We start from the raw sequence: 12,149 nt of genomic DNA, 5'->3' as shown, positions 1-12,149 counted from the left end.
AATTCAGCTTCTTAACCCACCTTCAAAAGTTACTAATTATTTCAAATGAGAAAAAAAGCGTATCACTAAATAATACTCCTTCTAAAGATTTCATGAGGTTGTTCTGCTTGTTCTATATATCAAAATGCTATTACCTTGAAGCAATTTGCATCAGCTCACATAGTATTCAAAGCAACAGCTCTGACCTTAAGAAACTGCCTTTAAGCTCATTTACAGTATATTATGAGCTGTGCATACTGCTTTCAGCTATGTTTCAGTGTAACACGTTTAACATGGTAAAGGTATTTTATGATATACTACATCTTGGTCAATACCTTGAATATTAAAATATTAAGTAAACTAGTACACGCTGAAATTATGCTTATGTGAGACATTAGCAGTGATAACCTCACAAAACTGGTATTTGTGATTATATTCATTCACATAATTAGCAATAAAGCAAGAACCTTGGTTTTATGGTAGCATTACATTTTTAATCTTAAGTGTGGATATTACAGTTATAACTGAATGGAGATATTGCTGAAAATGTATAAGTATGTTCAGCATGTTTACAACAGCTTCTGTAATTATAATTTGAAAATGGCAATTCTGATTAATAAATTAAAGTTCAACAATTACAAATGCATGCAATCAAGCTTCATATGCATGCTAAACCAAATGTGTTTTAAATGAGATTAATATTCTGGTAATTGTTAGTTTAAAAAAAAAAAACTGATCAGCAGTATGGGGAATTAACAATAGAATACTGCAACTACTTATAGCACAAATACTTGCATACAGTCTTTATTGAAGATGCAGCTTCTAGAAAACTGATTAGAAACTAGGAGAGATTAGTGTGAAAGGGCAGAATTTTCCAAAGTTCAAGTCCAGTAGAAAGGTCAATAATTTCGGAGCCTCTGTCAGTTCTCAGTGCTTTTGAAAACATTACCTGCATCTTTTTGAGATTCACAGTCATATTTTTGGCTTGGATGTGATTTTTTTTTAATTTAATACCTCATATCATTAATTTGATTAAACACACATCACACTACTAAGCTGCAGGAACAAAATGTTGGCTTTAATGTGTTGCTTTGGGACTTGTCATCAAGCCAAATTCACAGATGTTCTAATGAACACACAGCATTTGGTCCATTTCTAGTATAAACATCGTGGTTTACTTTATGTAAAATGACATAATCTTGTACAAGTAGTCAGAAAGATCTGTAAAGTCCTCTCATCTATATTATCTATAGCTCTAAACGTTTGATAAGCTGCTTCAAAGTAGAAATAAAAAGTCTAAAAGGCAAAACTAGGGAATGGGGAAAAAATCTTCTTGCTCTTTTTGGCTCATCACTTAATATTTTCTTGTCTGATGATTTCTTTGTAATTTTATCTTCTGTAACAAGGTGTTTGCTTTCTTATAAACAATGAGGTAGTTATTAGTTTTTAACTTAGAAGCTGGAAAACTGGTGAAATTGTATTTTGTAGCTAGATAGAAATAAGATTATCATAATGGCTCCTAAGTGTGAGAATAACACTCACGAAGTCTAATCAGCTTCTATTATGATACTGAAAAATATTAGCATATAAAAACTTAATAGGACAGAAAATTGGGATTTGGTATTCTAAAACACTCTAAAATAAGGAAAAGAATACACATACATACAAGAAGAAATCATTCATGAGCAATAAACAGCTAGGTCCATGGACACATTACAACATAGCAACTGCAAATAAAAAAATGTGTAATGGTTATAAAACATGTAAAAATGCATAACAGCTTTGAAGTGTTGCACTCACGGACTATAAAACTGCTGTTGCATGCCTACCTGAAAGTGCTGTGTGCACATTAACCATGAAAAATAGCCTTTTCCACAGAAAATCTATTTACCAAAATATACATCACTGTGATAATAGTATAAGAACTTGGGGGGAGAGAGAGACAGAGAGGAGTAGATTCCTGGTGAAAGCTTGTTCCAGCTTTTTCCTCCCATCTCCCTGACCTAGAGCAGTCCAGATTTTCTGCATGTGTTACTATCAGCTCCAAACATGAAAAAATTGTGGTTCAAATTGCACAAAAGCATATTGCACAATGTTTCTTAAACACGTACTTTTGCAGGAAATCTTTTAAGAGACAAATTTTCAGAATTACAACAGCTAGAAAAAATGCATCTGAATTTCAATCCTATGATTATTCCAAGAGCTGAATCTTTCCAAAGAAAAACAACTCAAAATAAAAACACAGTGCTGACATGTGAGGCTGATAGCTGACTGTGGAATCCAGCCTGCATGACTGCTGTAATTAAATCTGTGCACACATATTTAACAGTGCAATGCTGCTATTGCTATCGACATAAGAGAGCTTTTAACTAGAACTTTTAAAGCCTGCACTAAAGTCTTCTTTTATTTCAAAGACTCTTCAGCATGTCAAACAGACCTTTACTTTCAACCTTGTGTGTGTTTTATACATTTTTACTGCACAGATTACCAAAGAGTATCAGTTGATGCGTAGGTGGCTAATACAAATACCTTTTACTATTGGCTATAAACAAGTCTGCACAAAGCCAGAGAAAATGGGGTACCCTACAGACAGAAGCCTAACTGCAAAAACTCAAGACAATGTTGAAGAAAACACAAATGCAATATAATGTTGGTGGTGGTGAATGGCGTTATGTAGCCCTGTTAGCAATTTTGAAACTCTAATGTCAGATTCTTATGTTTTCACGTTTATAACTGAAGAACACTACCGCATTGATTATTTGGAAAGTTACATGAAAAATACGTCAGCAAGAGGTTTCTTCTTGCTTTTATCTAAACATCTCATGATGTACACTTTCATCCACAGTGTGGTATACACAGCACTAGAAACAGGAACCTCTGGCATAGAGAAGATACAGCTTGTGTTGCAATATGCCAATGTAAGGAGGCAATTATGTATCTTGATTTCATAACATCCGGTCAAAAGGCAAAGCTGAACTGATAGTTGCAGGAACCTTTACAAAAAGCTGTAAACAGGAGAAGTAGTACTTGGCAAGACATTGTGTAATGGAGAGAGACACCTCCAAAGGAGCCAGTCAAAGGAATCTCCTTTGAGTTTGCTGTCAAGAAGCACGTAGGGCTTGGCACTCTGCCTGTGACTACCACTTTGGCCTAGGTAGGGATATTGAGCAAAAAGGAAAAATGACATGCAAAAGGACAAAAACTGTCCAAAGCAACTGTCCCCACAGTTCTACAGTTGGCTATCAGGAAGCAAAATATTTCCTTGGGAAATAATACGCACTTGGAAACAAGCTGTCCATGGGACACAAATACTCCTTAGCTATGGATGAAAGTACATTTCACTGAAACATAACCACCACCTGCAGCAGTGAAATATTATTTCTGATGTGACTGGATAGGTAGGACATAGATACAGTAGCAGGCTCCAAAGACAAAAAGAGCCAAACAGACTTCTAGTGTCATTTTTACTGTCTTTGTGACTTTTGTGAAAAATCTTCCTACCTAGGACAAAAAATTTGGACAAAGAAGCCAGTAAGTAACTTCTTATATAATTTTGTTATCTCAAGTAAATATAACAAAAGGTATATTAAAATAAATAGGTTCCTATAACCAAGGCTATCTACCTTTGAATAAGAACTTGGCTCTACTTCCAGGTATAACTTAAGGAAAAAGTAGTATGCTTCAAGGAAGATATGGAGCTTCAAGGTTGTGCTCTCTGAGCTCCTTCTCTTGCCATTCATTCAGGAGAAAGCGTAATAACAGTCTTTGTACTAGATGATGTAGGAAGAAGACAGCAGACCCATATGACAGATACTTTTCCTTTTAATTATTTTTACTTACAGCTATTTCCTGCAGAGAAGCGATGTGGAAGCCCCAGGAGAGAGGCTATGTTACCTATGATGTTTATTTCTGATGGTGGCTCCTCTGCCTGGGGAGCTACTAACTCTGCTCAGGGAGAGAAGGTTTGGGAGAAGGTAAGGTGTGGCAGCTGAGGGAAAGCCAGAAGCTCATGCAGAGTGGAAAGACGTGCACTGAGGAGCAGGCAGCCAAATGTCAGAGTTGAACAAGCTTTCTCAAGGTGAGAGGGGGTTGGTATCATTCAAAAAGTCACCGAGTGACTCAACCTAGCCTGGAAGCAAGATCTACCTGCAAAGACACAATGAACAGCAGGAACTGTGTATAGACTGCTCTCAAGTTCCATTCTGTCATTTCCTCTGCTTTGAGCTTTCTCCATGTAAATGTTAATCATCTCAGTTGATGTTCTTTTTTCTTTCCCTTCCCCTCTCCCCCACCTTTGAGCTTAAAAGCTTTTTAATATTCTTTGGGGGAACTTAGAACAGAAGAAGATTAAGATATGCTTGCTTGAAGTTCTGGTTGACTCAGTATCTTCTCACAACTTTTTTTCCTCCAGTTACCAATAAGGACTTAATGGTAAAGTCCTGAGAGATAGGATGTTTATGACTTTGGATCCAGAAGAACTTCCATTGATATTAACATATTTTACCAGGGAAATACGATGTCCTCTGCTTGTCAAATGAAGCTGTAGATGACTGGCACCTATGTGTAACTATGTAATATTATTATTCTGTGGAAGACACAATGCCAAAATGCACAGAACCCCCCCCCCCCAATCAAGAAACAAATGTTACTTACATTTATTTCTGATGGAGGTTAAATATTATATATTTTGTTGATAAGAGCTAACTAGATATTAAAAACTCAACAGTTTACTGAAGTTATGGATCCCGATATATTTCCTTCAAGAGTATAGTAGGCCTGCTAAATACTTTATGAGCAGGATAGTTTCCTGAACCTTTGCAGCTCCTATTTAGAAAAAGACGCTGAAAAGAGAGTCTGCACATACAGCATGCATTACTTTCATTGAATAATTTACAGTCCATTGTGAGATAAGATTTTTTCCTTTATTCCGCAAACTAAGCAAATTCCAGTAGCAAAACTATATAAGGCAATATATTCTTCTCGATAGTCACAGCTGCTAGGTGCATCTTTCTATTTACTCTCTTTTCTGGCTGTAATACTGCTGTAGTATGAACAAAGGAAATTTGATCAAGAGACTAAAGGGATCTTGGGAAGTTTTTCAATCTTTCTAATGAAAGATCTAGTCTAGGAAATGTATTGCTTCTAGCAAATAACATAACAAATAACATATAAGTCATTTATATGGTATTAGGTGTACCTTGTTTTTGCTTGGAATATCTAGTATCAGCATGTCTACAATACAAAGTAATGTGGTGCAAAGCTCTTGTTGAGAAGGGTAGCCTAGTCCACATGACTTGCCTCACTAATGGGACATTACTGTAAAAGCATGAGCAGAAATGCTGTTGACTTACTCCAGTGGGAGCTACAGGAGAGGGCCAAGAGCTTTTAAGATGAGCACAAGGAATAAAGTCCCATTTTGACATGGCAACTAAACACTACCCCAATCCTAAAGCTAAGGCAGGCTGCTGCAGTCCTGCCTCCATTCTTCTTCTCCAAAATAGCTTTCTAAAGTATTATTTTACATTCCTTAATACACTGAAAACTCAATAAAACAAATTTTATTAAGCCTGTGCAGTCAAGTGCTCAAAAATTAAGAAAAGCTAGAATTAAATAAGTAGTCATACAGCATTCATCATAAGTAATGCTATAACAGGCTTCTTCGATATGCCTGGATGCTTTGAAGGATTGCATGTTGACTTCACCTCCATTTTACAGCTGCGTAGGTTTGAAAACAATAACTTTTTACTAAAATGTAGAACAGTAAACAATACATTCTTTTAATGAAAAGCAGTAAGACTGAAGTAGTTGTTAATCAAGACAGATGCTCTCTAAACTTTTGGGATTATGTTTCAATTCATAATCAACATCCGTACACTTGAAAAGTAAGTATCCTGGGCATACTCTATTTCCAGCTCACAAAACCTCTTCCTTTCAACATGGAGTTGATTTAGTTGACTTTCTGCAATGAACTGCTAAACTTCTAAGGAAAAGATTGGTCAGAGAGCTCCGTCCGAAAAAGTTATGCCAAGAACTGGACTCAGCCTATGAGCAGACAAGGAAACAAAGACCAGATTAAACTTCATGGCAAGAACAAGTACATAAAGCTGTACTTGAGTTTATTATTTTAACAACTTTATTAACTGTATTCAAGTTTGTTAAAGGCTGAGGAGGGTCCCTAAAGGTCAGATAACTTTAATGAAGTTAATGATGTCATTACTAATTTGCTCAAAAATTAAATCATCCATCCAGAGGGGTGTGTGTTAAGTATATTAAAAGCTTAATAGGCAAAATGCAGTTACAGCAATTGTTACGTTTATTCAATGACACTAACTTGGAGGCAACTGATGCATTCCACACTTCTCCAGGAGAAAAAAAAATATATGAATCAAGAAGATCTGCCTAACACTTTAATCAATAATACTGCTTCTGTAATTTTGGGAGTATATCTGTACTGAAAACCTCTCTATATTTTAAAATAAAATCACTTAAGCATAACCATAACACCGCTTAAGAGGCTGAAATAAGAGACATGGCTAGTTACAGAGGCTAAAATAAAAATTTCCTTGAGTCCACTGCATGTGTGATTGCAGATGAATTTAAAAAAAGTCCGAGTACAGAAATAGGTATATGTTTCTTAACTGTTGCAACATTGTTACCGAGATTCCTCAACACTAGATACTGTTCTGAAAAAGGGAACTGGTATGTTTTCCTCTGGTACATCTCACTGTTTACCAAATATATTTCTATATTGGCAGAGTGCTACAGTGAGAGAAAAAGCCTATATGCTCAAGCTAATTGCTCATGTTGAAAAACAGCTTAGCCATGACTACAACTATTTATTTCAGTAGAACCACTGCAGATTTGGGAGCTATTTAGCCTGAGTAAGGGTAAGAAAAAAAAAATCTCTAAAGACATGAACAGCACATTCATTGTGAGATTTACCCTAGAGTTTTTTAAAGTAGTGAGTAGGGTGACTGCATTTTTGTTCAAAAGGGTTCACATTAAAATCTCAATGTGAATCCTCAAGAGAGATTTTAAACAAAAAGCAGAGTGCCTGATGAAAAAATGCGATAGTTCCAGTCAGAGGCTCTGATAAAAAACAAAATACATTGAAAAGGGAAAATGGAAAGAGGAATAATATACAATTCACTGAGAGTGAAGACATAGGCAGTTAAATATTACAGTAACAATATAAGCACAGTCAGAGATGTGACATTTTGCAGGAGAGGATAAGAAGTCTAACTTCAAAGCACACTTAAGCTCAGTTTAGGAAAAAAATTGAAAATCAAGGCAGTAGGCATGGCCATATTAGTAAGAGCAAGACTACTTCTTCCACATGGTTTCATGTCTCCATGAGCCCTTAGTTATTTATTTTTATTTCCAAACATTGCACATTTCTTCATGAGATCAATTAAACAGGTCCATCTAGCAACTTCCTTAAGAAGAAATATTATTTCAAGAAAGCACTGAAATATCTGAATTTATTGATGACTCAACCAATTTGCCCCTAATATAATGTCACAATACTTTCTTAGCTGGCCCTAATCCTTGTTGAATGAATTTCTGAAAATTGAACTGTGAACCAAAAACCTCATATGTAATAGGCAGTGACATGAACCCGTCAAACTTCTTAAAGGAAAACAGAAAACAAGAAACTTTTTTTTTTTTTTTTAATACAAAAGGTTTTGTTTTCCATAAAAGCATAACTGAAAACAAAGAGCCTAAGGTATAGAGCAGAAAGAAATGGAGCAAGGAATCTAGAATACTATAAAAGTATTTATGTTCATGCAGGATTATATAAAATTTGTGCACATAGATTTGTGATTACTGTATATATAAAAATATGCAGAAGGTTTTGTTTTAAACTCTCAGAATGAAGACATTCATAACACCGTGAGACAGATGGAAAGTTTTGCCACATTTTAAATCCAAGTTGATACTGCCACAACGGGGCAGTCAAGGACAACACATACAATCCACTTCTAGAATACTTCCAAAGTGCAAAGAACAGATCAAAAATTTTAGATACCAAGGGCAAAATCCCACAGTGCTTAGTCAGGCAAAACTCCTATTGAAGCCAGAGGGAGTTTTGCCTGAATAAATACTGAGCAAAGACTATGATATTTGACCCAGATTTATCAGACCCGTATAAATCTAGGTCTAACGCATTTTTAAGGCAGACAATCATTATGATGCCAAATTCCAGGAACTTTCTGGTTAAAAGGAAAGCTCTGCAATAATAAGCTATGAACTACCCCCCCCCACTCCCCGACAAACACACACACACAGAAGAATTCAAAGGTGAGCTAGCAGTTGCTATCTTGAAAAATCTACCAAAGAGCAAGACTAAAATAATAAGTTTACCATTTCAAAGTTGGGAAATCTGATAAATAGAGAAAAGTATTTGAGTAAGACTCTTAGGGGCTTTCATACAATTGAAAATGATCCGTCTTACATTTCTGTAGACAAACCAACTCATAAGCAAACAAGCAGCTATTAATAATTTCTCTTTCTACACATATCCTTCTGATTTAGGGTGAATTGCAGTTCCTACACAATCAGTGAAAATTCTTCTAGTTGACTTCAGTGAGGATTGATTTGGCTCATAACTAGGTCAGTCTTGTTTCCTACTAAGATAACGTTTCCTATTACAGAAATATTAAAGTAGATGAAATTTAGCATGTGCATATCTCTTGCCACCAAAACATCCTTCTGTAATTACAGAAACCCATTTACAGTAACTTTGATATCATGCATAGGAGACTATAGAGTATTGCACTGAGTATTCAAATTAGCAATTTTAGAATTTTTTCTGTGAGCAGATTTAGAAGCATGAGAGAGATGCATAGGTTTTGGGCTTACTTATTCCAGCTGAAGTTAATATGAAAACTGTGACTTCAGTGTGATGAGAAGCAGAGAACTGGCCTGAAGAAAGTGGGGGAGAAGGGGGAATCTACTCACTGCACAATGCAAAAGCCGAAATCATGCCAAGCTAAAACTCTACTGTCTCCTATTTAACTGGGCCTATACTTGCAAGATTCTTTTAGTTTAAATGTGGTAGTTAAACAATGTGAAAAGATATTTCCTTTTTTCCCTGAGAGCTCTTTCATCATTAATATATCCTAAACCTTCTGAACTGTGCAATATTATCCAGAGAAGCAAAGAGTTGTAGTGCTCAGCCAGACAATAGCTTGATATCATCTTTGACTGTAAAATTAAACTGGAGCTTTTTGAAGGATATGTCCTTGCAAATAAAAAGCCTACAACTTCCATCAAGTGTCAGTGCAGAACCTTTAATCTTACAGAGTAAATGCTAAAAGCCATAGTCAAAGTTCAGATTCTCCTTTATATTCCTGCAAGACCTTTGTTTGTTTGGCTTCTTGATTGCCTCCTTTTAGCCATTTAACACTCATCCTCATTAAAAAAAAAAAAAAAAGAAGAAGAATCTTAGTGTTTGCCAGATTAGTGTCTTCAAGGTTGATTTTTTTCCAATGAGAGTTAAGTCCTTGCTAAATTAACAGGATCTCTTTTCTATCCTATCATTTTATTTTCATGAAATTAGAACATTAATTGTGTCTTTGAAATTTTAATGTCTCTCTCCAATTTGATAGAATTTGATAATCAAAAGTCGTTAAGAAACAGAGGAGTAGCCAGCCAAACAAGTACAGCATGGGATAACTCCTCAGGAACCAGACTAAAACCAGAAGAAAAAAAAAAAAAAAAGAAAAACAAACAAACAAACAAAACCCAGATGTCTCTAAATATTTTGGGTATTTAGCACACAGAAACTCCCAATTCTAAAAAGAATTTTAAGACTGCATCATAGTCTAGCAATGCTGCCTACTGTTTTTGGTCTCTTCTGGTGTCATGATTATTTGTTCTCCAGTTTGAGAGAGTATGTTGAGTGCAGAACACAATGCAAGCAGAAAAAGTATATAGGATTGAGACAGAAAGATAAATGAGCTCTTATGGTATCTGAAGACACAGTAGGAGACTCCTCCTCTCAAGATTCCTTCCATATCAAATTTGAGTATTCATCTAACTGTGCCCTAATGACTGACTGCTTCTGAAAAATCAATTCTGCAAACACTTTTTTTTTCTTTTTAATTATTTTTATATGGGACTGGATTCAGGAGTTCCTTTGACTATACTCAAGGACATAATGCAAAGGAATTTCATCCTAGGGTAGAATATGTCAATATTTAATTACAAAGCTTTACAAGAGTCTGGTGAAGTCAACTGCTTCACAGTTTCAACCCAGAAGTTTTATATAGCTATATGCAGAGAAGTTACTTTTTACAACAGTATTTAATGTGGATCATAAATTCACATGGGGAATGTTTCAACGGATGATTATAAAAATCATCCAGATCTTACTTTCTTCCATAAAGCAATGGCTAAATATTAGGTTGGAGCTGAACTGCTTGGATCACTGGAGCGGAATGGTATTCATTTCCCACAGAATTGCTCACCTGTTCTCCTTTTTAGGGCACCCAGTGAACAAATTCAGCTTCTTAACCCACCTTCAAAAGTTACTAATTATTTCAAATGAGAAAAAAAGCGTATCACTAAATAATACTCCTTCTAAAGATTTCATGAGGTTGTTCTGCTTGTTCTATATATCAAAATGCTATTACCTTGAAGCAATTTGCATCAGCTCACATAGTATTCAAAGCAACAGCTCTGACCTTAAGAAACTGCCTTTAAGCTCATTTACAGTATATTATGAGCTGTGCATACTGCTTTCAGCTATGTTTCAGTGTAACACGTTTAACATGGTAAAGGTATTTTATGATATACTACATCTTGGTCAATACCTTGAATATTAAAATATTAAGTAAACTAGTACACGCTGAAATTATGCTTATGTGAGACATTAGCAGTGATAACCTCACAAAACTGGTATTTGTGATTATATTCATTCACATAATTAGCAATAAAGCAAGAACCTTGGTTTTATGGTAGCATTACATTTTTAATCTTAAGTGTGGATATTACAGTTATAACTGAATGGAGATATTGCTGAAAATGTATAAGTATGTTCAGCATGTTTACAACAGCTTCTGTAATTATAATTTGAAAATGGCAATTCTGATTAATAAATTAAAGTTCAACAATTACAAATGCATGCAATCAAGCTTCATATGCATGCTAAACCAAATGTGTTTTAAATGAGATTAATATTCTGGTAATTGTTAGTTTAAAAAAAAAAAACTGATCAGCAGTATGGGGAATTAACAATAGAATACTGCAACTACTTATAGCACAAATACTTGCATACAGTCTTTATTGAAGATGCAGCTTCTAGAAAACTGATTAGAAACTAGGAGAGATTAGTGTGAAAGGGCAGAATTTTCCAAAGTTCAAGTCCAGTAGAAAGGTCAATAATTTCGGAGCCTCTGTCAGTTCTCAGTGCTTTTGAAAACATTACCTGCATCTTTTTGAGATTCACAGTCTTCATTTACTATTATTTCAAAAATGATAAAGAGTCAATGCACTTGAATATATCTATCCTTGCACAGATATTTAAGATTTTCTCACAGCAGTAGCAATGCCTATTTGTGTAGGTTCAATACCAGTAAGTGTTGCATGTTATGCAGAAGCAGTCAATAGTCATGATCATGAGATAACGCTGTCTGTGATCAAAAGAATCCTTTGGAAAAAAAAACCAGGAATATAGAAATGATTTCCTATTTGACTAGCTATATAACTGCATGTAAGGAATGATCACTTTTCCAAAATAAATTTCTAGATCCTCACACGTTAATTATATAACACTAACCTTGGTGATGTTAAAGCTAGTCAGTGCTTTGACATACTCGATGAATAATCACTATGAACAAGTACTTCATTCCATCTACAATGGAAGTAAAACATATTTATCATTTCCTCTTTATGCAAGGGTAAGTATTATTTAAGTGCAGCAGGGAACAAACTTTGTCTCTGCCGTCCAAAGAACTAATCAGACCATCAGGTCACCAGAAGCAATGTTAATTATACTTCTGAAAATAGAAGGATATTTATTACATTTAAACATTTCAAAGTATAAGTTGTCTGGAGAAAAAAAAAAACATTCTGCAGCTTTATGCAGACATTTAATGACAACTATTTACAGCAATAAAATACAATCATCAGCAGCCTATTAAATAACCTGAAGATAACAGTATGGT

The 12,149-nt window shown here is 35.0% G+C and overlaps 1 protein-coding gene across 4 annotated transcripts in view; it reads right to left on the bottom strand.

Annotated features, from left to right (window-relative positions):
- Positions 1-12,149, bottom strand: part of EPHA6 (EPH receptor A6) — a 519,018-nt gene that overhangs the window by 44,634 nt on the left and 462,235 nt on the right. Inside the window, exon 15 of one of the 4 annotated variants that reach the window (XM_062597075.1) lies at positions 5,809-6,021. The exons of the other annotated variants lie outside the window; for them this stretch is intronic. Coding sequence (XP_062453059.1) covers positions 5,911-6,021 — 111 coding nt within the window. The 3' untranslated portion in view covers positions 5,809-5,910. Of the gene's footprint in view, positions 1-5,808; positions 6,022-12,149 lie in introns of those variants that run through there. 4 annotated transcript variants of the gene reach the window in all.

The sequence above is a fragment of the Rhea pennata genome, chromosome 1 (genome assembly GCF_028389875.1).
Source record: "Rhea pennata isolate bPtePen1 chromosome 1, bPtePen1.pri, whole genome shotgun sequence".
Classification (NCBI taxonomy): Eukaryota; Metazoa; Chordata; class Aves; order Rheiformes; family Rheidae; genus Rhea; species Rhea pennata.
The sequence above is the reverse complement of the archived record's forward strand: the minus strand, read 5'-3'. Positions and strand labels throughout refer to the sequence as shown.